Below are 25,185 nucleotides of genomic sequence, written 5' to 3' on the forward strand. Positions count from 1 at the left end.
ATGCTGGTAACAAAAAACTATGAGAACCAAAAAGGTCCACTGGTGGTACCTGTATTTGTTGGGGGTCCATGATGTTGACGGGGAGGTTGAAGGTGCCCAACATGACATAGCTGTTGGCGTTGCGGTCGTGTGGAGGTGCCTGAGGCCCGTCCTGTGATGATGATGAGCCACCTCCGCCATCAGCTGAGGTGCCACCCGAGCCGGGTTGGGAGGGCGGAGGGGGTGCACGCTCCACTAAGTGAATCACCTTACCGCCCACATCTAAAACATTGGAGGAGTGTTAATTATAACCAGAGGGACCCCCCCCCCCACACACACACACACACACTCACTCACTCGCAGTTCAGTACTTGCGAATGAACCTATTCATTGATTTCTTTTAAATGTATTTTTTTTGGGGGGGGGGGGGGGGTGTTAATCCTCATCTTTTAAAAATCCAAGTTCAAATTAGTTCTTCAGACGCTCTTAAAGTCACAGTTATCAGACCAATGCTGATGGATTGTTATCAGACCACTTTTGTTGATATCGAACTGATGAATGTACCCCAATATCTGCCTGATAGTTATCTATCTGATAATTAGCGTGTATCCCTCTAGTAAATTCATGAGACTCATGGTATTGATTCGAATTGCGAGAACAGTTAACAATTCAACCTTCTATTGAATAGCGTTGCATTTTTGCTTTTCCAGTTGCGGTAAATTAAGTGACGCACAACATGTGGATAACTCACTGTAGTCTGCCAAGGTTCTTTCATCCTGCAAGACTCTGCCCTGGTAGATGAGCCTCTGCTTGTCAATAGGTATCCCCACAGAAGATGCAATGTGCTCCTTGAACTCTTTTATGGTCAACTACAAGAGGTGGGAGGGGAAAAAAAAAAAGATCCGATCAAGCCATTCGCAAACTGAAAATCCAGTATAGAGTTACGTCCTCATTTACCTGACCACCAACAGTGTAGGTTCTGCTCTGAGAGTCCAATGTTTTCACTGTCACTTCTATATCTGCACTTGGTTCCTCCATGGTATACCTGTAAAACGCAACAAAGGTCATATAACATAATGACAGACTAATATTCAACAAATGCTTTTACATATACCAAATAATTGAGGTATATTTGTTGTTAAAAAAACAAACAGCATCATTCTTTCTTGTTGTTTTTGTCAAGTCTTCCTCACCTTGATCTAATTTGAATATTAATGGATGCAAAAATTACAGTTTAATAGATAATTTGTCATATTTTAATTGAATATTAATGGATGCAAAAATTACAGTTTAATAGATAATTTGTCATATTTTAAAAATATTCAACTCAAAGGGTCCAATTAGTATGATACACGGAATGAAATAAACTGAACCAAATGTTGCCTGAATTGAGGTGGCAATTTGACATTTCTGTAACAATGGGACATATTTAGAATAACCTGGTTCTTTTTCGTGACGTCATTCATTTTCGATAGTCGGTAGATTCTTTCATCAACCCCAAGAGAAATTCATTAGACGAAAGTGACAACTAAAATGAAGGAAAAATCACAGCGCTTCTAGAAACGCTCGCTACCACTTTCATGACCGCTGTTGTTCAGACCTCAGTGGATGTACTACGTTGACGCTCTGGGTTTATCGACCAAGCCGTGAAGGACACTCGACTTTACAAAGCAAAACTAATACAGTACCACTTAAATGTTGCTTGAAAGACACACGATGCAGGGGTATAATTGAGCAAAAACACCAGCCGCCCCCTCCACATACTAGCTGACGGGAGCGACCGACCTCTCCTGTGTGGTAAAGAAGTTAGCAACGAAGCTAACACGAACGAGCTAACATTCACCAACAAGATGTTTTTTTTTTTAAATGTCAAGATACAAATAACGATCACAGTGGTATAGTTTTAGGGAGAACAGGAAGTATAGTATTACCTTGATGGCGACTCAGACCGTTTCACTTATCTGTTATACACTTCTGTTTCTTATCACCAAATTCCAAACGCTTTCCGGCTAGCGTCTCTAGCTAGCTAGCACTTGCCGGGGTATGTGGAAGTGACGCAATGTCGAGACAAGAATCTATAAATGTACTTGTTATTTTTAAATAATCAAATTGCTTTAAAAAAACTAAAAAAAGAAACAAATGGCGTGTTAAAAATCATCATAAAAAGGCTCAAATGTAGTGTCGTATTTACCTTTGTTATCTTTATTAGAATTTTCATACCCTCTCCATCGTTTGTGTTCCCAAACACAATTCAGAAACCTGTAATGCCATCAGTCATTTTATCTATTCTTTTGTTTCGTTTCAATAGACCACTTGCAGATCTCCGGGGAGCGCGGTCCATTCTGGTTTAGGGATTTTCTGTGGCTACCAATTTCTTTAGTGGCCTTACAGGGGCAGCATTTCGTCACGTTTGCGTCTCAGTCGGCTGAAGGTAGTCCTGTAGTCAAAGTAACATGGTGAATTCATCAAAATTATGAGAACCAGTTGATTTTTATATGTATTTATAAAACGAACAAGATAAATGTAAATTACACAACCATGGAAAGTGTTTAATTTCTTCCCTTTTATTTAATTTTAACAAGTATTGTAAATTGCATCACAGTTACGTCATCTTGGTTGTTCGACCAAAGACCGGAAGTCGTACTGAAAGCAACATGGTAAACGAATCGCAATTTGGTTAAATCTAAATAAATACATTAATGTAAATGATCCAGCCATGGGAAGTGTTTACGTTCTCCTGTTTTAATTAAGTTTCAACAAGAGGTTTAAAAAATGCGTCACAGTTGCGTCACCTAGCAGAAGACCGGAAGCGGTGCTCGAAGCAACATGGCGAACTTCGTGGAAGCAAAAACTCGAGCGGAATTTGAGGATTTCCTGGCCAAGAGCGGCTCTCGACCCACAGTGGTGCACTTTCAGGCGACATGGGCTCCTCAGTGCGGCCAAATGAACGAGGTGATGGCCGAGCTGGCCAAGGAGCACGCTCCCGCCACGTTCGTCAAGTTACAGGCTGAAGCTGTGCCGGAGGTGTCGGAGAAGTACGAAATCGCTTCCGTGCCCACGTTCGTCTTCTTCAAAGGTGGAGTGCAAGTGGACCGACTGGACGGGGCACACGCTCCGGAGCTCACAAAGAAGGTCCAAAGCCTGGTTACCAGCGGGGGCTCGGAGCCCGAACGAGGCCCGGAGGATCTAAACGAGCGTCTGAAGAAGCTGATCAACGCGGCGCCATGCATGCTGTTCATGAAGGGTACCGCACAGGAGCCCCGCTGCGGCTTTAGCCGGCAGATGGTGGCCCTCTTGAACGAGAGAAACATCCAATTCAGCACCTTCGACATCCTCTCCGACGAAGACGTGCGCCAGGGTCTGAAGACCTACTCCAATTGGCCAACCTATCCGCAGCTGTATGCCAACGGCGAGCTTTTGGGCGGCTTGGACATAGCCAAGGAGATGGCAGAGTCCGGCGAACTAGAGAGCGCCTGCCCCAAGGCGGTCACCCTCGAGCACCGACTCAAGGAAGCAATCAATCGGAGCCCGGTGATGCTTTTCATGAAGGGCAGCAAGGAAGCAGCGCGTTGCGGTTTCAGCCGGCAGATCCTGGAGATCCTGAATGGTGCCGGCGCGGACTACGACACGTTCGACATCCTGCAGGACGAAGAAGTGCGCCAGGGGCTCAAGACTTACTCCAACTGGCCCACCTACCCGCAGCTGTACGTGAAGGGCGAGCTCGTCGGGGGTCTAGACATTGTCAAGGAGCTTCATGAGAGCGGCGAGCTGCTGACCGTGCTCAAAGGGGACTCTTAGGACGCAGGTGTCAAACTCTAGGCTCAGGGGGACTACATTCGGCCCGCTAGAACAAGCCATGTACGGTCAGCATCATGTTTGTAAGAAAGTAAAATCCATACCAAAAAAGTGTTTTCAGTTTCAATGCCATCTTAAAATGTATCCTAACAGTAAATACTGAAGTGACTCTTAAAAAAAAAAGAAAAAGAAAAGTAAAACTAACCATCACATATGCAGCCAAATACACAAACAATAAAATATTTTCCAAAATTGTCAGGTTTCTCCACTTTTAAAAGTCGAGATTTCGCAAGCATATTTGTCATAGAACGTAGCCTGGTGTGGTCACAGTTCCATCACACTTTTTCAAGGCCTTGCAGTTGAGTGCCTCTGTTCCTCAGAACCTCATACTCTGCTGCACACGCTCATTTGTTGGCTTTAAATGAACTAGAGACTGCTGGCTGCTGCCAAGTCATTGGAATACAATAGGTACAGTACACAATGTGTCAACACATTGTGTGTTACATGAACACATATCCACATTTACAATTTCAACTGTACCTGTGGATGAAATAAATTAAGCTTGTGGTTAAAAAAAAAAACAATTAACCAAGCCCTGCGCACATCACTGGGTCCACCAAAGTAAATGAGAGCAAGCACCGTCTTTCAGTCTATCCAGTATCCGCTTTAGGACAGTCACACACGAGACAATGGCAGTCAAAGAACACATGGGTTGTTAGTTACAAAAACAGGACATGGGCTACGATATGTGGCCCCCTGCAAAAATTAGTTGGTCATCCAAGTCTTTGGGAGACCTTTGGGCACAACTGTCAAACTTAAGGCAATTGCAATATCACTCCACAATTAATAATATATGAAATTGACCGCCAAGACAATGTACTGAACTCACTTGGAAACCTCAACGCATCAAAGGGTGAGTTATGAACTTGAAAGGCGGCGCGGGCACCCGCAGCGGCTCTTCTCTCGCCTGAGGAAAGTAATTTCATCTGTGCTGTATGTTGCACATGTACCACATTTAACAATAAAGTTGATGTGACTTGAATGTCAACAAAAAAAATTCTATTTACCGTCTGACTCATACTGACAGCTTCACCACTATTACTTTCACATTTAGTCACTTTCATTTTCTGTTGGATGGAACAGCTTTGCTACTACTGTGTGGCACTGTATACATTTAATAAAACCAGAGAATATTCTCTCTCATGGTTTGAGAGTCCTTAAGGTGCTTTTTAACTAACATCAGGTGGCCTGCAATGTACCTTTTATTTTGTATCAAGGAGTGGCCTTTAAGGCACAGCACTGGCAACAGAGGGGCTCTTGGGAGTGTTGTAGCTCTCCCCAAGAAATTCCTCCATCCATCTTTTCTCAACAATGCTTATCCTGTTCACGGTCATGGACTGTTGGCGCCTGAACTGGTGATCAGCATCAGTCAGTTGCCCGAGCAATTAATCAGATGAATTTTATTATTTGTTAATATTATGGAAGTTCCCCAATCTGTCAAACTAAAAGATAATAAATCCTTCATTAGTCTCGCAATGGAGAAATTCCCAATTCACAGGAGCAAAGTTACGAAAGGAAGAAGTAGAAGAACAAAATATAGGAGCTGCTGGAAAGGCAGCCAATCTCGCCATCTTGAAGTCAAAATAACAATATAACACAACACAACACATAAGACACAGACATTCGTGCAATCTTAATCACTTTTCCTGCATACACTTTGTTGCTTGAAGCAGTTAGAGATGTAAGAGGAGAGGATCAAAATGTCCTTTCACCAGTGGATCAGAGACCAAAAAACAATATTAAGATAACGTTTATTTGTCCCACACTGGGGAAATTTGCAGTCGACAGCAGCAAAATTGGAGGGGGGGGAATAAAGTGTTTCATTGCACAAAATAAATGTTTCAGAAAAGAACTGTACACAGTAAAGTAATTAGAAGAAGTAATGTGTTATTAATTTTCCATTGTACAGGCCTTCCCAGCTCTGTTAAACCCTCGTAGCCTGCGTTTTTTTGGTGACACAATCGTTGGCTCCCAAATGCAATAACATAAATCACAGCACAATGCCATTTTGAACATCTACATGTTTTCACAATCCAGGGGAAATTTGAGCTCCCAAGTGTTTACTTTTCAATGCCCTCTCTTGGATTGAACATACAAAAAAACATGAAAATTCACATAATATGTACCTGCATGCCATTCAGTAAACACGGAAATGGTCATCATACCCGTGTGCTTCATGAAAAATATTTTCAACCACGCAGGGACAGCACCTAACGAGCAACAGAAAGCCCGCCACTGTGAATGGCGGAGGCGTCTGTAGTGCTTATTTGTGAGCGTGTGTGCCCGACTCGACACAGATGAGTAAGGAGAAAGCTGGTGACATTTTACATAATCCAAGAGAACGCTGCCTGGATGCTGGGGAATTCCCCATTGAGAGCACCTAAAAGTGAAGTGAAACTTTTGACTCATCTCTTGGTGAAAGCGATTTTGCCAGCACAAGAGGATTTGGAAGAGGATGCAAAGCACAGAAGCTTGACACAAGCCAATGATGTTACAGGACTCAAAACAACATATACTATGGCATGGATCTTATTCTTACGGTCACAACCGGCAACTTAGGAGAGGTCAGGAATGTAGATCGAACGGTAATTAGAGAGCTTTGCCTTCTGGCCCAGTTCCCTCTTCACCACAACGGACCAATACACAGTCTGCATCACTGCAGATGCTGCAGTGATCCGCCTGTCGATCTCCCGCTCCGTCCTCCCCTCACTTGTGAACAACACCCCAAAATACTGTACTTTAACTCCTCCACATGGAGTAGGCTCTCCTCCCTGACTTGGAGAGGGCACTCCAACCTTTTCTGACTGAGGAACACGGTCTCATATTTGGAGATGCAAATTTTTGTCTCAACTGCTTCATACTCACGGCTGTGAACCGCTCCAGTGAGAGTTGAAGATCGTGGCTTGATGAAGCCAAAAGTACCAGAAGTACCTGTGGCTAGAAATTGTATCCATAAAGGTTATGTACAGAATCTGTGAGAATGGGCAGCCATGGTGGAGTCCAATGATCAATACATGGTACCCTGAATAGAGCCTTGAGGCACACCACAGACTAAATGATGTGATTGCATTGATCAAAATCTAATGACCGTTTTTAAATTTGTTAGAGAACTAAAACAATCATACATTTACCACAAATTGCTTAAATTGCATCTTAATCTTTGAACCTGTCAAAGAGCAGTTTTTAAATGCATGTTCGTAATCGGTTCTAATGTTACAAGATTCAAACAGCCATCCATTCACCACAGTTATTCACAAATCGGAGAAGACCTGGAATAGAGCGCTTTGGGGATACCACAAATATCAATTTTTGAACCTCACCATAGACCCATTTCCAGTTTGTAAACAAAGATGACATCATGAGGATGCACGTGCATTGTTGACGCAGAAAGAACGGCGGGGTTTGTTAGGTACACAAGCGGACTAACTCTCAAGGATTACAAAAATTACGGTATTTGAAAAAAACTAACATTGCCAAATGGAAGTGAATTGCAATTTTCAAAAATCCAACTTTATTCACATAATAATATGCCTGATATTCTGGAAAAGAAGTCTATTTACCCCAAATAAATAAATACGGCTATATTCTAGAGCAGGGGTGTCCAACTAATTTTTATCATTTCCCTTGGAGGGCCGTTATGACTGAAACCAAATTAAAAAAGCCAATAATAATGGTTTATACAACTATTGTTTGTTACTATAATGAGGGGTTTGGTTACAAGAAAATGCTTACAACATGTCTCTTATTTGTTACATATGAGAATTAAAAAATTTGGTAGAGATTTTAGCAAGCATCATGGATGTTGACATGCTTGATTTGCTTTCGCGGGCCACATAAAATGATGTGGCGGCCCAGATCTGGCCCCCGGGCCTTGAGTTTCACGTCTGTGTTCTATAGGGAAAAAGTAGGAAACTGCGGTTGTAATAATTCCTTTTGATCTTAAATAAACCAAGCAAAAGATTTATGTGATGACACATCACAATCTTAGTAGAGCTTTTAATTGGCCCAAGGTTAACGTAGAGAGGAGTCATTGGTTTACGATCAAAAGTTTTAAATACAACATGCTGGACATTGAATTTAAGTTGAACAAATACAAAATGAATACTACGGTTCCTAAAGCTGGAGTCCAAAGGATTGTTTTTGTTGTTATTGCTATTTTGTTCAGTCCACCACAGTGAGAGCAAGAAGGGTCGTTTCGGTGGTAAAATAACAACAAGGTGACCTATAAAGATGGGAATTTCTCACACCACCCACATTGATACGAAGGGTACACACAACACAAGTACATATTTTCAGGTCAGCAAAACACTGCCAATCCCACACACTTTCTTTCCTCTTTAAAAAAAAAAAAAACAACCAACAATTTGGTTTTGTTTCACTCAACACTCATATCCAATAAAGGTTTTACATCCTGATTCTCAGTTTCAGCCAAAATGACACGACAAGTTTTGAATCGGAGCCACCTACATACTCACCACAGCCTCCCTCCTCCCCTCTGCATGACCACAATGAAGGAAATCTGGTGCAAAATGTAAACTACAGCCATCACATCAACTGGGGCAGTGAGAGCAACAGGTGAGTGTACTCTCTTTGAAAGATCAATATACAATTTCATCCTGTATCGTTCCACTCTCTGACAACACTTTGCACTTTGTTTTGATCAGAGATTATTTTTAAAGTTTTTTTTCGTGATTGATGGTCACGTTGCCATTCTAATATACATCCTCATTCTTGATTCATTTCTTTATCCATCGGCGAGTATTTACTCAGGGGTACACATGCTCCCTTTGATTCGAACCTACTGCGCTACCAAAAAAGTTATCAAACGGCTTTTCACCAAGCCGTTTGAGCATTTATTCAATATCCTTGATATCCACCTTAAGATCCATGTACTCATCCATATGTTCTTTGTCCTCACAAATTTGAAAAGTCAGGCAGACTAGTAGCTAAGGCTGAACAATTCCAATCAACATCTCAACATGTAGTACAATGGAATTTTCAAATCGCAAAGGCTGCAATGTGGGAGACAGTTTTGCCTCATTTTGGTCCATTGGAATGTAATGAGAATTTGACATCTAACACGTCTAAAATGTAAGTAACTGTTCGTACCATTAAATGCTGACCAGTTATTTTGCAGATAAGCAATGTTGCCTGCTAATGCACTAGACTACATTCTGTGTCGCTGCTCAAAAGGCTGATTGTGCTGACCGTAACCCATTCCAAAGAGAAGAAAACAAGATAAAACGAGAGCGCAAGACGCAGGGGCCTCCCTTGACAGATGTGTGAACGGTGTCTGTCCATGATTTTTTTCCCCCCCTCAAATAAATCTCATCATTTTTTATACTTGTTGTCTTGGTTTCCTAGACAAGACAGGAAGACTGCATGTGTTTTTGTGAATGCAGTATCTATCTATTGTCTATCTATCGTTCGATATATATATAAAACACACAGTACAGTGTCAAGATAATTTCACTGCTTAAGAAGTGCAGTCTATGTTTACATAAACATGAAACATTGAAATGATAAAGCCACAGATTTGTTTGCATTGTCGTTGTAAACTGATTTATGACATATAGACATTGGTGCCAATTGTTGGGAAGAATTTTGTAGAGTTGCCGTAGCGAACACTTAAAAGACTGCAAGTCCAAGTATTTACTCAATTAAAAACTGTCTTTTAGAGAAATTAATGCTTCATTCGCATTTATTTTGACGTAAGGCTAACCTATAGGGCCGAAACATTTAAGTACCGTATCATGAATATGATGTTGTTCTTTGTAATAAATATGAATTCATTGCTTGTTAAAAAAAAAAACACACAAAACAGTGGAAAAGGATCTACTTTCGTTCAACCCTACAAGAAGAACAACTTCCTGTTGTCTTGTTGAGAGGGAAGAAATTTCATCTGTGCTGTATGTTGCACATAAATTGCTACTACTGTAGTACTGCACTGAAGTTGCTCAACTCTATCATCAAAAAAACAATGAGTTTCAAACACCTATCAATAATGTTGACATATGCCGTTGAAAATGAAGCAAAAAACTGAATTTTATTGGCGTGGTCATGTGACAGAATGGATCCCCAGCCATGTTCTATGAAGAAGGTTCTGCTGCAGGTATGGCTCAGTCTCCTCACCGTGGCCGTGCTTGTCATGGGCGCACAACTCGCCTACATGGTCGCTAAAGGCAACCAAGCGGCTTTGGCGGAACCACACGGAGGCCCAACGCTGAGCAGCATACATCATTACGATCCATCACGTACGTCCACCTTCATTTATCCACAAGGGCGGGAAGTAACCAAGTATAGATACGGACTTGGTTACTGTACTTAAGAAGATTGTTAGGGTATCTTTAGTTTAACACTTATTTTCCTGATGCGAATAATGGCACGATGGAGACAAGACGCCTCTGTCTACCGCTCTACTCGTCTACTGTCATAAATCACTGAATTGGACATCTTTCTTTTTACAGGAGCTCCGTCCATGTCCGTTGGGGATTTTCCAGGTTTCTCTCATTCATACATACAAATCATGAAATGTAAGACACAATTTTCTTTTGTGGATTTACCTTCTTGCTTTATGAATGTGGCTTTGTAGAAAGCAATCGTGACATACACGTAACAATGGTCCAACGTACAGCCAAGTACCTGGTTAGCATGGTGTCATACGTTGAGGGGATTCGCAAGGGAGCCTTGAGGATTGCCACCAAATATATTAACTCCTTTTCAGAAAGCATCGTTGTAAAAATTTAATTTTCAAAATATAAAATATATTTTAAACACTGCATGTTTAATGCAAAAGTCATAGATTTTAACTGAACTTTCGGTATAGAAAAAAAAAGACATAATTTTACAAATATTTTATGATGTCTGTGCATTTTTAGGAAAATATACAGGGTGTTCCAAAAGTCTCCATACATATGAGTAATACATTCCATACAAGTATGGTTCTAAAATGTATTTCTTTATATTTCAGATAACCCAGGGAATGCATTTAAACAAAGAGCAACATATTTGAAATCATCCTGATGGCCAGTTCAGCAAGCAGTTGTTTGGTTTATGTGAAGAAATGTTTATTTTTCACTGAAGTTTGCAACATGTATTACTTGTAAAAAATAATAATAATAATAATAATTAACATTTTACATTAATTTAATCCTAAATGTATTCATTGCAAAACATACTATACTAATTTGAACAAATACTTATTTTAAAACATAAATTCATAATAAAAATGTATAGTGTAAAAAATATAAATTCAAGATACAGCGGACCCTGCTATTCGTGGTAGTCTGGCCTGCGAAAAGCAAAAAGCTGCATATATTGATGCCCATTATAAATAGTGAACAAAAGAACACATTTTTAAACCTAAAAATGTATGGAAAGAACAGATCCCCCCCATACTATATATATATATATGTATATATATATATTACTATATACAGTATATATATATATAAGATGCTGGCAGGGAAAGCCTACATGAAACGCCATAACCAGGTGGCTGGCATAGTCTACTGAAACATCTGTGCAGAGTATGGACTGGAAACCCCAAGGTCAAAATGGGAAACACCTCCGAAGGTGGTGGAGAATGACAGAGCGAAGATCCTGTGGGACTTCCAGATCCAGACTGACAAGATGGTAATGGCGAACCAACCAGATATCGTGATCATAGATAAAGGGCAGAGGAAAGCCGTTGTGGTGGATGTAGCGGTCCCAAGTGACGGTAACATCAGAAAGAAGGAACACGAGAAACTCGAGAAATACCAAGGGCTCAGAGAGGAGCTGGAGAGAGCCTGGAAGGTAAAGGTGACAGTCGTGCCTGTGGTGGTCGGAGCACTCGGGGCAGTGACCCCCAAACTAGATTGTCAGTTGCAACAGATCCCGGGAACAACATCGGACATCTCAGTCCACAAATGTGTAGTGCTGGGAACAGCAAGGATACTGCGCAGAACCCTCAAGCTTCCTGGCCTCTGGTAGAGGACCCGAGCTGAATGAGGGACGGACACCACCCGAGGGATGAGACGAGGATTTTAAAAAATATATATAAAGGGTTAGGGAACCTCGATGAAATACTGAAAAAAAATCCCAAATGTGCTATTTGTGTTTCACTGAAGCACTGAGGGACTTATGTGGCTCTCAAAATGTCCTTTTCCCATAGCATCCAACAGACATCCTTGGGAGTCCAGCTCGCCCATGTGCGACCGATGCACACTGGCACTGCGCAACGATTCCATCCTGTTTGGCCAGGACGGTGTCTACTTCCTGTATGCCCACGTGACCTTCACAGAACAATCCATAAGAGGCGAGCGAGGCAAAAATGTCATTGTGACCAGAAACGCCACATCCGGCAAAAGCGTCAGGAAGCTGGCCGAGGGCTCCTACCCGGCCGCGACCCACGGTTCTGTGTGGGTGGCCAAGATGGTGCGGCTCCAGGAGGGGGACAGCATTAGTATAAACATCAGTGGAGACTTCCTGACTGAGGACACGTTTTGGGGGGCCTTTCAGATCCATTAACTGAGGAGGAGGACTTGTGTCAATTGACTTGACGAAAGTCAGAATTGAGTCGTTAATTTTCAGACTTCAGTGTCTAAAACTTATGAAAGATTCAACCTGACTTTGACTTGACTTGTGTAGAGCAGAGTGGTGCCTTTGCAACTCGCCGTTGTGAAAACAACCCAAATGCAACATATTGTGTGCATAGCAACCATGTTGCATTTGTGATGCTGTCATCCCTGAGTAGTGTGCTTTAAGATGTTTAATGACGCCCCAGTTGGAGTTTACAGCAAAAATAAAGTCACAACTAAAGGAATTACAAACATTGTACATTGAAACACGGGACATGCTTCACTTTTAAAACATTGCAAACGCCAATGCTAAAGTCAATGTAAAAATCACTTTTCGTCTGAACAGTATTTTTAATAACAACACTGCCGCCTAGTGTACAGTCAGAGAACATAAGTGAAACACGCTTGTGAGACAAATTACATGCACTTCCATTGGACATTTATCATTTATTTTTCCAAGCCGCTCAGAGCCTCAACATAGAGATGACAGGTGCAGGTTGCCGACCCTAGGCTTAACTGTGTTATACTGCCCCCCAGTGGCCAGGTCACACATACCAGAAGGAGTGGCAATGAATTACAGGTACTGTACCTGTAGTCACGATGGACAAACGTCCCCCACCCGCAACATGCTATTCAATTATTTTATTACTACCCGTATATGTTTCATAAAATAAAGTATCGTTCTGTAGCTTGGTCTGAACTGCAGTAGCGTATTTCAACTGGCCACCGGTGAAGCAGCTTACATACATACACACACGCCCACGCCCACGCACGCACACACACACACACACACACACACACACACACACACACACACACACACACACACACGCACACGCACACGCACACGCACACACACATGAATTTCACAAGATCATACCTTAGTCAGTACACACCCGAGTGAAGAACTCCAAAATGATTCTATTATTAGAACTCAGCGAAAGTGATTGACGCGGTTGGTGTTTGTGCTTCCACATGTCGTGGCGTCCACATGTGTGGACATGACGTTTTTGGTTGTCACGACTACAATGTTAAATTTTGGACTACAAGGGCCTGGCGTCCACTTACGAGGACGTTACACTACCCTCTTGTGGTGGAAGAAGAGTGTAACAAGCACATGGAAAAAATCAAGATGGCAGACAACAGACTCAAACTTTCAGACGGCTCCTCTCGATCCAAAAGTCGACCAGGTTAAAAAAAAAAACATTTCATGGCTGATTCTTTCTCAGATATGTTTAGAAGTGTTCAATATGTGTTGTGGAAGTTGAATTTTGCAAAAGTAAGAAAATCTGACGATTTACCATGCTGCTAAACTTGATGTACACATACGTGGACAGAGGGACTTAGTTTTGTTGGTTTGTTGAACATGTCCACAAATGTGGACAGAGGGAGTAGGTTTAGAATTTGCATTTTGGGACGATTTTGTTCGAAAACATCATCTTATACAGTCCAAACAAATATGTCATGTTTTATAAATAGCTCTATGTAGATTTTCTTTGGTTTGAAACAAAATGTTTTGTTTTTCCTAGTGCGTTATTCTCTGCAGCAAGCAATGCAAATGCTAGGGTTAATTGGTGGAGACAACTCCGACGTGGAGGATTTATCAGACATCGATGATCCTGTGGGAGATGCTGAATATCAACCTCCTCCAACCAGCAGTGAGGAAGACAGTAGTGGGTGTGAATTGAAGGAACCGCATGAGGTCCTTCTTTGGTGTGCCATTCAAAGTGAGGTCTTTGCGGTACAGTAGCCAACTGTTGGCTAAAGCCAGATCGGTAAAGTGCATCAGCATTCGCAGTGTCCATTTTTTTGTAAGGACACTCATTCGATAATAGCTCATCATTCGATCCACAAGGTCCACTTCACCCATCTTGGAGTTGTATTCACGGATCACACATGGTCACATACCGTTTTAGTTTCAATCCAGGCAGCAGAACACATGATGAAGAAGCAAATGTATATAACTGGTACAGTTATGAAAAATCGAGTTGCTGCTGCAGTGCAGAAATTGCCCAGTGACAAGACTATGAAAAAAAATGGAAGAGAAACCTCAGCACAAGTTACCAACCCGGATGGAAACATTTGTGTCACCAAGTGGTATGACAATAAACCGGTGTTGATGATGTCTGCTATACATGCCCAAGAGCCAGAAGACACGTGCCAGAGATGGGACAAAAAACTAAAACGGACATCATGCGGTTCCTTCAATTCCGCATGGAAGTGGCCATGACCTTCTTGGCTGAGAGAGACAACGACAACACTGACTTTTCAGAGCAGGAAGATGACAGAGGTTTCAGTCAAAGGGAAACAGCGTGCAGTGCAGGCACTGCCCCATATCTCATTCCGCAGGAAGGCGAATGCACATCTGCCAGAAGTGGTACAATCAAAGAACGCATCACGATGCAGATTAAAAGGTTGCTCAGGGAAAACTCGAGTGCAGTGTGTTACATGCAAGGTGTTCCTTTGCTTACAGGCAGATCGCAACTGTTACTCTGCCTTTCATACATAGGCATGAAGACAAGTTGTTGCTTTGAAGTTTTTTTTATATCTGTCCTCCTGCAACTGTTAGCAGCACTTCATAGACTTGCGTAAAGGGGCACAAGTTGTTGCTTTGAAGTTTGTTTTTGCACTTGGAAAAAATGCTGCTGTGTTCAGGCAACAAATAAAGTTTTGCATATCATTACTCAATTGTGACGTTATTGTGTTCACTCAAATTTAAAACGAATGTCCTCATATGTGGACATCATTTTTCTCAGAAACTACATCATGTAAAAAGATAATTCTTTGTTTTTACACTCATCAGGTCCCAATTAGCTTAAATATCAAAGAGAAAATAAAAATGCATGCCTTGCAAGAGTTTGGGTCTTAGGAGGCTAAGCTTTCTCTCTCCCTGTATATAAAAGTAATTCAATAATGTTATCTATTAATACTCTTTTGTGTAAAAAAAAACACAACAAAAATCCCCGCACAGGTAAGATATGTTGTGAATTCGACAGCTTACTTAAATTATTATATTGTGTTGTTTAAAAAAATAAATATGAATTTTATTCTAGTCAAGTCAAGTCAACAGTATTTATAGAGCACTTTCAAACAGCTATCGCTGCATACAAAGTGCTGTACATGGAGCAATTTAACACGCACAATAAACAGTAAGACAAATCGGTAACAAAGGCGGTAGAAAGCACCAAACAGTAAAACCAAGAACAAATCTAAGTCATGTCATAGATCATAGATCTGGCAGTCATCTGCATAGCAGTGGAAGGGAATACCATGTTTCCTTAAGATGGAACCCAATGGGAGCAGATACAGCTAGAACAGCAGAGGCCCCAGAATTGAGCCCTGTGGAACACCACATGACAGGGGAGCAGTGCGTGACTCAGAGCAGCCAAGGCTGACACAAAAGGTTCTGTCAGCTAAATAGGACCTAAACCACTCAAGAGCACTGCCGCCAAGTGCTGCAAACGAGTCAGCAGAATACTGTGATCCACTGTATCAAATGCTGCAGTTAAGTCCAATAAAACTAGACACACGTGGTCTCCAGAGTCATTTGCCAGGAGGATGTCATTAGAAACGCGTTCACATTATGGTCACATTGCAAGTCATTTGTGATGTCTTGAAATGTTTCATGTTACTGGTAATTAGAATTAAGACATATTTGAAGGATTTTATCTCAGTAAAAATGGTCTTTTTCTATGTAAAACTGCAATGCACTTATGGATTTAGTGTATCTTAGATATTAATATTTGCTGATATTTACGAAGTAGTAAGATATTTATTTTAACATCATTAGTAGGCTATCATTGAGTGATTTATTGAACGTTAAATCTCATATGCTGATATTTAAAAAGCAAACAATGGAAATGCAAAATCTTGATTACATGTTGAAAATTTAAAAGGTTATCTATAAATTTGGATCCATATGTTAAGACCATTTTTAAATGTTAAAACTGATAAGAGAACGTTGTATTTATACAGAGAATTTACTTGAAATTCATCACCCCTCCCCAAAAATACACTTCTTCATTCGACAAAAAAATACATGGAAATTCATTTATTTGTAAAATATGATGACATTAATAAAATCGTAATTAATACCTTAAATATATTTATAAGTTTTGATTTTGATTTTATGTCCTGTTTTTATATAATATCTCATTTACTAATTTTTACATTGTATTTTCTTATTGTCTGTACAGTGTCCTTGGGTGGCATGAAAGGCGCTTTTAAATAAAATGCATTATTATTATTATCATTAAGTTAAACTGCAAGGCTTTATTGATTAATTTTGCCTTAAATATTATAAGGTGATTTTTTTAAATAGTAAACAATGACATTTGCTTAATTTTTGAGTAAAAACTACAGTGTATGAATTCATTACAGTATATGCCGATAATAAAATCTCAGATTTATTCCCACAAAAATGATTCCAAATTTGAATTGATTTTATTGCACTGTATTAAAAAAAAAGAAAAGCAAATGACTAATCTCAACAAGTTTAACTTTTTCTCCCCTTTGAATGATTTCTCCTGAGACAAGGCACGCCTTTTTTCCCATCAAGCATGAACTTCTTCATCATCTTGCAAGCTGCATCAAATTGCCTCTTTCTTAAGGCTGACACGTCACGGAAAAGTGCCTTCCCATTTGGCAAGCCCAGAACTGGTCCTTCCAGAAGTTTTTCAACAGCTGGCTAAGCTCCCTGCCACTCAGCAGCTTTGCAATTAAATAGTGTTCATCATAATAACATTCAATAATCAACTTTCAAAATTCAAAGTTATCATGAAAGGAAAAACCAATCATTACATATACCGCCTATACAGTCTATTGTGTACAATATACAATGAATATATTTTACACGTAATATAACATCACTGCAACATTTTACAGTAGTATATGTATGTTTTTACAAAAAATACAATTTTAGAGTTATTTTGTTTTGCATTTACTTTTCAAAATTAAATAATTGAAAAATATCATTTAAAGTCATCCATTTTCAAAAGAAATAATTCAAATATTTTTACAAAAGTAGATTTTACAAAGTACAGATTGCACCATTAATACATATCAAAATATGAAATCAATTACGATATTTTTCACAACAAATACACATTTTTTACAATTAATTATTTTTAAAAACATTATTTGTTGCAATTAATATAGTTAGCATCATATAGTGTTAATATATTGTATTTATAATATGTATTACATCCATTCATCCATTATTCGAGATACTTCTCCTCAAGAGGGTTGTGGGCGTGTTGGAGCCCATCCCAGTCTTGGGGCAGCAGGCGAGGGACACCCTGAAATGGTCTTCCATTAACGTACCATATATTTTTTGGGGGGAGGGGGATGTGGGAGGAAACCAGAGTACCCAGAGCCCGGAATCGAACCCTCCACCTCTGCACTGTGACGGGCTAATCATTTACAGGTAAGTATTCCCTAGTAAGGAATCATACTTGCGTTGTGCAATCTTTCCTTATAACAGAATTTCATTATGTGGGAAATGACTATGGTACATGTCCTTTATGAACATGCAAGTATGTGAACAAAATACACGTGTAACAACACAAGCAATAAAATGCAAAAATATATGGTCCAAAAACAAGATGAGTCACAAAATTAGGACTATTTGTTACAAAATGAGACTCGTAACAGACCTGGTAGCTTTTCTTTTCACTCACTGACTGACTCTAACTTGACCTCCCCTCGATCACCACACAAGACAGCGTTGCTCAGCAGATGTCGTGCAACCAACTTTTGAAGCCAGCCACGGGACGCTTCGAAGTCCTCAATAGCCATAGTTAGCACTATGGGACTCGCCTTCTCTCTAATTAGCGGTCCAGTTAGCGGAAGGTTTTTAAGCACGACAACAGATTAAGCATGCCGGGAAACGTTCGTTTATTCGACTCTCCGTCGAGCTACAAGTAATTTACTCCGAGCAGCTAATCGGATGCATTCCACTCTCTCTTCCACGGTCATTACCGCTCCTCTTCGATTGGAAACCACGATCTACAGGCTGAACATGTAGTTCGCGATTCCAGCAAAACTCATGCCAATAGAGTCACTTACATGTCGCCGTTTTGGCTCCAATGAGAGTAAAAATAGTGGCGGCAACACAGTTGTACTGTTGTATCGAGCCGGACTTGCTTGAGTTTGCACTACTGCGGGCTTCCGTATTGCTTCTGTGTACCGGAACTTCCGTTGTTATGAATCGATCGTGAATGTCATATCGTAGTCGAAACTTTAATGCATGGGTTTTTATTCCGGGTGAGTTTGACAGAAGTCCATAGGTGGGAATACTTACTGTATATAAATTACATATATTTGTTCTACATTCTATTCACAATTAATGTTCTGCAACTTTGGTAAATAATTAATATTTGTTTTTTGCAGTTATAGTGAACCCACCACAATATTGCGATTCATTGTTTTCACCCCCCACAATATATATCGCAAATTTTTAGGTGATTGTTGTGTTTGTTTTGTTTTTTCAACTATATACTCGAAGAAAAAAACCCCAGCAATGTCAGGATGGCTGTGCAACTTTTCGATCAACGGGGTGCTCGCTAAATTCACATTTTGCTACACTTCCTCAGTTGATTTCACATGTTCATTCCCAAGTCAGTGACACTGAAAAAAAAATTCCCATGACCCCTGAAATGATTGACAAGCTGCTAAACTTTCCCTGTGTTCTTGTCATAACAAAGCATTGTTGTCATCACCTTCCTCATGTGCCCGTCACAGATTCCTGGTTTACTTTCTATCGGCCCACGGGCTGAAGAGGAGGCGTGAGGACGTCACGCGTTTTTACAAGCCTTCCGGTATCATCCCCGAGATGTAAAAGGAATACATTGTCAATTGTCAGATTTCACAAATAAAACACATTTTGATGCAATTTTGTTGGCACATGAAGATTGTGTTGAAAGAAAAGTAACATCAAACGCTGTCAATGTTATTTTCCAAGCATTTTCTAGACTACACTCGATACTTGTTTGTTAATTATTCAGGATTTCTGTGCTGCCACTTACGTAAATATGACATACCATCCACACCTGTGGAATTCATTAAACCACGCAATTGCTGTAAAGTGGCGGCGTGTTTGGTTATTGGTCCTGACGCGCTTCTGTTTAACCCATCAGTGCCAGCTGCTGTCAGAGCAGAATTCCTCATCTTGCCAGCTGTTTTACAGCAATTTGAGATTCATGGACTGTTGTGTTCTGTGACAATGTAAGCACCAAAACTGTCCTAAGGAAGCATAAATTCTCAGAAGCAAAAACGTTTTCAGCCGTAGAACATGGGTTGGATTTGCCAAAAACACCGGTTTCTGACCCGTTTCCGTTTTTTTGTCAAGCTGAACGCTGACTTTGACGGTAATATTTTGTTTTTGTGACACCTCAAACTTTAAAAAGATAATAAGACAAAGAAAGTGCTTTCAATGGCCATTTTTTTTAAAGATATACAGTTCAGCACGGGCCATAATATCTGCAAGCAAAAAGCCTCCTCCCTGTGCCTGATTTCCAACCCATTGGAACTTCTTTTCCTCATAATCGACATGATCAGCGGAGCGTCACCCCCGTCATCTTTCTCTTCTACTCAAAAGCGGTGCTACGCCGCCATCTACACAGCAGTGGTTTTACGTACTTGAATTTCACAGGAAAGCTGGGTGAGACCCTCTTCCACTCCTAACCGTAAAAAAGTAAAAATAAAAATAAATACTCAATGCGCCTTGTCAAACTGCATCCCATACACGAGGAACTAATATAATCCTAATTTAACCCAAATTCTTACTGCCTAACTCGTTCCTACTCCCTTGAACATAATAACTGTGTTGAATGAAGACTGATTTCTTTCTTTTTACTATTTTATCTACATTATTTTCTGTCAAATTATTACTGTATATGTTCAATAAACAAACCAAACTAATATGAGCACTAACCCCTCTATTCAATAACTACAAAGTAACTCAAACACTTAAGCTCCTAACCCTTAAATTGAACTCTAACCATAATGCTAAATTTAAACTCCAAGCCTAAACATATTTGTTTCTTTTTGGAACTCAGGGGTGCCAAATTCAATCGAAGCAGGGGCCAAAAATTATTTGACAAATTTTTTGAACATAAATGTCAATCAAAACAAGTGGGATACAATATTATCCATCCATCCATTTTCTAATACGCTTTATCCGAACAAGGGTCTCCGGACATTTTGGAGCCCATCCCAGCTGTCTCCGGACAGCAGGCGGGGGACAACCTTCACCGGTTTGCCAGCCAATCGCAGGGCACACGGAGATGAACCCTTTCGCACTGACAGTCACCGCTAGGGACAATTTAGAGTGTTCCATTAGCCTGCCACGCATGTTTTTGGAATGTGGTAGGAAACCGGAGCGCCCAGAGAAAACCCAGGCAGGCACGGGGAGAACCTGCAAACTCCACACAGGGAGGCCGGAGCTGGAATTGAACCCTGCACCTTTGCACTGTGAGGTCGACGCGCTAATCACTGGCCCACCGGGCTGCGGATACAATAATATTCCATAATAAATCGGGTATTACCTGGATGCTGCTCAATCTGTTATTTCTCAAATCCAGCCCTAACTCCTGATGTGTACAAGACTAACCCAAACACTGACTCCCACCGTAACCCTTAAATTGATGCCTAATCTTTAGCCCAACCAACAAAATTCATTTCCCTAATCCCGAACCTATCTTGTGCAGCAAATCTTACACCTAAATTTAACCCTTAACTAAACTCATTTCATTACCTAATCCAATTCACTCAACCCTAAACCAAATCTATCCCTCGCCCGAACAACCTAATTTCGTTATCATCCGAAACTCTAACCTCTCTGAACGTAACAGGAACCATACATTATGAGTTCAGGTGCAAACTCATAACTGGCCCCAAAAAGGTGGTTCGATGATTCCAGTAATACGCATAAATGCTACAGCTCAACAACTAGGGATGAGATACAAAAAGCGGTTCTTTTTCAGAACCGGTTCCAAATAATTTGATTCCTAGGAATCATTTGTTTGCTTCCCTAATGATTCCGCTAATGAATTTCTCTTCTATTGCAAACGACTCATGACAAAAGTGTATTTTGGTTCAGAATTTTTTCCAGCTTGACTCTACTGTGCGAATGAATTTTCTCTGTCGTTGATATTGATATTTTGATGCGCGGGGTTTAACATTACCTCTACTGCTTAGCTTGTTAATGTCACATGACCAGAACCTAGAAAACAGGCGAGCAGTGACTGGTCATTCATTACCTGAGCTGTTTGGCACTGTGATGTCATTTTCAGGCGACAGCAAGGAACAAAATGGCTGCCCCGTGAGATGGATGAAAACGGGTAGATTTTTCTTCTTAATTCATCTTCCATAAATGCAATATTAATCAGACTGCCATGTTTATCTTAGTTTGGGTGCATAGAGCATGTTATTGAAACATTTTTTATTTTTACATCATTATTGGCTTTTTTTTTTACTTGAATTCGCCTTTCAGCAGGGGTCACTTGTGAGCTAAATTCACAAAACAGTCAGTGGAGGGTGCCTGAACTCTCCGGGTATTAGTTGGTGAGATTGAATGACTTCAAAAAAACACACAGGAATTTTATGAACATTGAATAAAAGGTAATGTACTTTGTAACTCCATTAAGGCTACTTACTTTGCCGTCAAATATTTACCTCCCCAGAAAATACTTGTTGACGGCACCGCTAAGGGGGCGCCAATGCATACAACCTCGTACATTACAAATTACACAACAACTGATAGCTGGTTATGTGCGCATGCGTGCCAAGGATCGCTGTGGGCGTGCCAAGAATCTGGTGAGGGCGGTAAAAAAAATAAAATAAAAAGTTTGCCAGATCCACCTGGATGCTGTTCATGTTCATGAAAAGCTATTTTTGTCTCCCTGGGGTAGTTTGTTGTTACACAAGTACCACAAGCTGCGGGGGAAATTATTGAGCAAATATTCCACGTTGAGCGATCAGTCACTGCATATGTACACATATGCCCACGCACAATAGATAAACAAATACCTATGAACGTAAGACAGGTGTTTCGAGAATGAGCTGCCTGGATGGGTTAGGCATTCACATAATCCGACACGCCGAGAAAATGGTGTTGAGTAACAGGAAGCGTGGAAACCTGTTTGACTCAGTTCATTGTTGCAGTTTCCACACTGCGAGTAAAATTGGAGCGGCATCGGTCGCCCCCGGTTGTGCTGGCAAGCGTCAAGTGTATAGAAAGTCAACATTTTCCGCTTCTTAATTTTTCTTTCGCGTGATTAATTTCAAGCCAAATTATTTGACGTGATTTTTCTACAGTGAACCGCGAAGGATACTTTTCAGACACACCCGGGCTAGATATAAATTTATAATATAGACGGCATCGAAGAAACATTTATTTATAGCGTGACTTCACAGTGCAGAGGTACCGGGTTCAATTCCGGCTCCGGCCTCCCTGTGTGGAGTTTGCATGTTCTCCCCGGGCCTGCGTGGGTTTTCTCCGGGTGCTCCGGTTTCCTCCCACGTTCCAAAAACACGCATGGCAGGCTGATTGAACACACTAAATTGTCCCTAGGTGTGAGTGTGAGCGCACATGGTTGTTCGTCTCTGTGTGCCCTGCGATTGGCTGGCAAACGGCTCAGGGTGTCCCCCGCCTACTGCCCGAAGACGGCTGGGATAGGCTCCAGCCCCCCCCGCGACCCTAGTGAGGAATAAGCGGTTCGGAAAATGGATGGATGGATAAACGACACCTTTTAAAGTATTTCTTTGGCTACATTCACACTGAGGTCGATTTCTAATTGTTTTTTTTTCTTCACGCAATGTGAACAGAGCAATTCCAATTTTGTTCCACTCTTGCCAATGACATGCCTTTATTTTGAGCAGACGTCAGCATGTAATGATGTCATCAAGGACCGATCCGTCTACGTTCTGCCGCTCCGCTCTGCTGTAAATCTCCCTGATGGAATTTCTGGTGGTCGTCGCTAACATGTAGACCAGGGGTGTCAAACTCATTTATGGTGCGGGCCACATTTTAGTTACTGTTTCACTTGGAGGGCCATTATGACTGAAACCATATAAAGAAGTCAAGAATAACTGTAGATCCAACTCTTGTTTAAGTTACTATCATGAGGGGTTTGGTAACAAGAAAATGCTTGGAATTTATCTCTTATTTAGTACATATGAGAATTTAAAATTTTGGCAGACATCTTAGGAAGGATCATGGAAGTTGAGACGTGTGAGCTGCTTTCGCAGGCCACATAAAATGATGTGACGGGCCAGATCTGGCCCCCGGGCCTTGAGTTTGACACCCGTGATGTCGACAGAAGAGCGGGGACGAGGAAGTCGCAAATCGGAAAATGAGATGAGACACCCGCCACATTTACTTCCGTAAACACGGCGCCATGTGATGTCACGTTTTGTGTTCGGGGTCACCTCATTGATTTATTCCGCTCACATTCAAAGTTGCATTTGTCTTTGGAACGTGACCGGCAACATAAAAAGATCGGACTTGACAAAAACTCCCAATTGGGAATCATGCCCTACAAGAAATGAACGACAATTATCTCTCGTCTTTCCCCATTTATTTATGAATCACATGCGTTGTCAAGAAAACAATAAAATGCATTCAAGAGCAGAGAGGCGAGCGGTAGCATTTCGGAACGTGCGACTCCAAAGTCACTTTGCAAACAGTGAAATGAACGTGTGGACAATAGCCACGGGGAGGGGGCGGGGGGGGGGGGGGGGGGAACTGGATCGCATAGCCAGCTTTGAAGTCATGCAATAAATAGCAAAGAATCAAAAGTAATTCGACAACGATAAAGCGCTTGAAGTAATATGCTAGCATTCCGACCATTTCAACAAATGAAGTGCGGAGGAATTAACTGTTCCTGAGTTTTAGGGAGACACGTTTGTCAGCTTGTTTTGAAACCTCTTAAAATAATTTGTTGCTAGTTGCTTTTTAGTTGGGGGGTGGGGGGTTACCCATGCGTCACATTTTGAAAGACAACAGAACAATACGTTTTTTTTCATTACTTTGTGCGGTTTTGGCTTCGTCATATCTTTACACTTCTTCATTACTTTGTGCGGTTTTGGCCTCGTCATATATTCACACTTCCGCTTCCAGTTCTTTGTGTCGTGAAAAGATTCGATTGACGAGGAGTGACTTTTTGTGAGACTTTATCCAAACCAAATCAAAGCCAAAACACAAAATTGCAGTTCCCGCTTTTCGGCATTAATCACTCTTCGATAGCCAACAATAATTAAAGTGCTCAGGAAAATGAGCATCAATCTTACGGTAAGTCAACACCAAACAAGTTTGGTGAACACTCGCGGAGCAGCAACACATACTGTACAACCAGAGCGCATAACAATCCTCAAAGACATATGCAGTATTCTACGCTCTGTAGCAACAATGACTCTTACTTGAGCGTAGTTGTGGACCTTCCCTGCCACTACTTCCTGCTATTAATTACAATGCTTTTCTTCCATTTGAGTTAGGTGCATTAAATCCCAAATTCAGATTTGATGAAAATGTGCTTTTAGCCAGAGCCCCTCGCCCCCTTCAATCCACAATCATCCATCCATCTTCTACCGCTTACATATCCGGGGATGGGTCGCGGGGGCAGCGGCTTTAGCAGGGAAGCCCAGACTTCCATCTCCCCAGCCACTTCCTCTAGCTCTTCCCAGGGGAACACGAGGCATTCCCAGGCCAGCTGGATGACATAATCTCTCCAGAGTGTCCTAGGTCATCCCCAGGGCCTCCTGCCGGTGGGACATGCCCAGATCACCTCAC

The 25,185-nt window shown here is 41.2% G+C and overlaps 3 protein-coding genes and 1 long non-coding RNA gene across 7 annotated transcripts in view; 3 read left to right on the forward strand and 1 right to left on the reverse strand.

Annotated features, from left to right (window-relative positions):
• The window catches only part of bag6 (BCL2 associated athanogene 6), a 44,175-nt gene that overhangs the window by 11,637 nt on the left and 7,353 nt on the right, over positions 1–25,185 (reverse strand). For 2 of the 4 annotated variants that reach the window (XM_086114165.1, XM_086114162.1), the window contains exons 3-5: positions 937–1,024; positions 731–848; positions 50–261 (exon numbers count right to left, since the gene is read on the reverse strand). In XM_086114165.1, coding sequence (XP_085970291.1) covers positions 50–261; positions 731–848; positions 937–1,024 — 418 coding nt within the window. Of the gene's footprint in view, positions 1–49; positions 262–730; positions 849–936; positions 1,025–1,910; positions 2,028–2,170; positions 2,312–25,185 lie in introns of those variants that run through there. The other 2 variants (XM_086114164.1, XM_086114163.1) reach the window with 2 other exon arrangements.
• Positions 2,763–4,816, forward strand: glrx3 (glutaredoxin 3). The gene has a single exon (XM_086114532.1). It carries the CDS (start codon positions 2,806–2,808, stop codon positions 3,775–3,777), a length of 972 nt encoding a protein of 323 aa, XP_085970658.1. The 5' UTR covers positions 2,763–2,805; the 3' UTR covers positions 3,778–4,816.
• lta (lymphotoxin alpha (TNF superfamily, member 1)) lies at positions 9,846–12,657 on the forward strand. Its single transcript, XM_086113637.1, has 3 exons — positions 9,846–10,088; positions 10,302–10,367; positions 11,990–12,657. The coding sequence occupies exons 1-3, from the start codon at positions 9,905–9,907 to the stop codon at positions 12,343–12,345; spliced, it is 606 nt and encodes a 201-aa protein (XP_085969763.1). The 5' UTR covers positions 9,846–9,904; the 3' UTR covers positions 12,346–12,657.
• LOC147203883 (uncharacterized) lies at positions 13,493–15,078 on the forward strand. The gene is made up of 2 exons (XR_015101187.1): positions 13,493–13,585; positions 13,925–15,078. It is a non-coding gene; the product is annotated as an uncharacterized LOC147203883 (long non-coding RNA).

Source organism: Hippocampus guttulatus, chromosome 6, assembly GCF_054856545.1.
Source record: "Hippocampus guttulatus isolate MCC_2025c chromosome 6, RoL_Hgut_1.0, whole genome shotgun sequence".
Classification (NCBI taxonomy): Eukaryota; Metazoa; Chordata; class Actinopteri; order Syngnathiformes; family Syngnathidae; genus Hippocampus; species Hippocampus guttulatus.

Coding starts and splice junctions, on each gene's coding strand:
- glrx3 (XM_086114532.1), top strand. CDS start 2,806: ATGGCGAACTTCGTGGAAGCAAAAACTCGAGCGGAATTTGAGGATTTC.
- lta (XM_086113637.1), top strand. CDS start 9,905: ATGGATCCCCAGCCATGTTCTATGAAGAAGGTTCTGCTGCAGGTATGG. Junction 10,089..10,301: donor ACATCATTACGATCCATCAC/GTACGTCCACCT, acceptor TTCTTTTTACAG/GAGCTCCGTCCATGTCCGTT. Junction 10,368..11,989: donor ATACATACAAATCATGAAAT/GTAAGACACAAT, acceptor CTTTTCCCATAG/CATCCAACAGACATCCTTGG.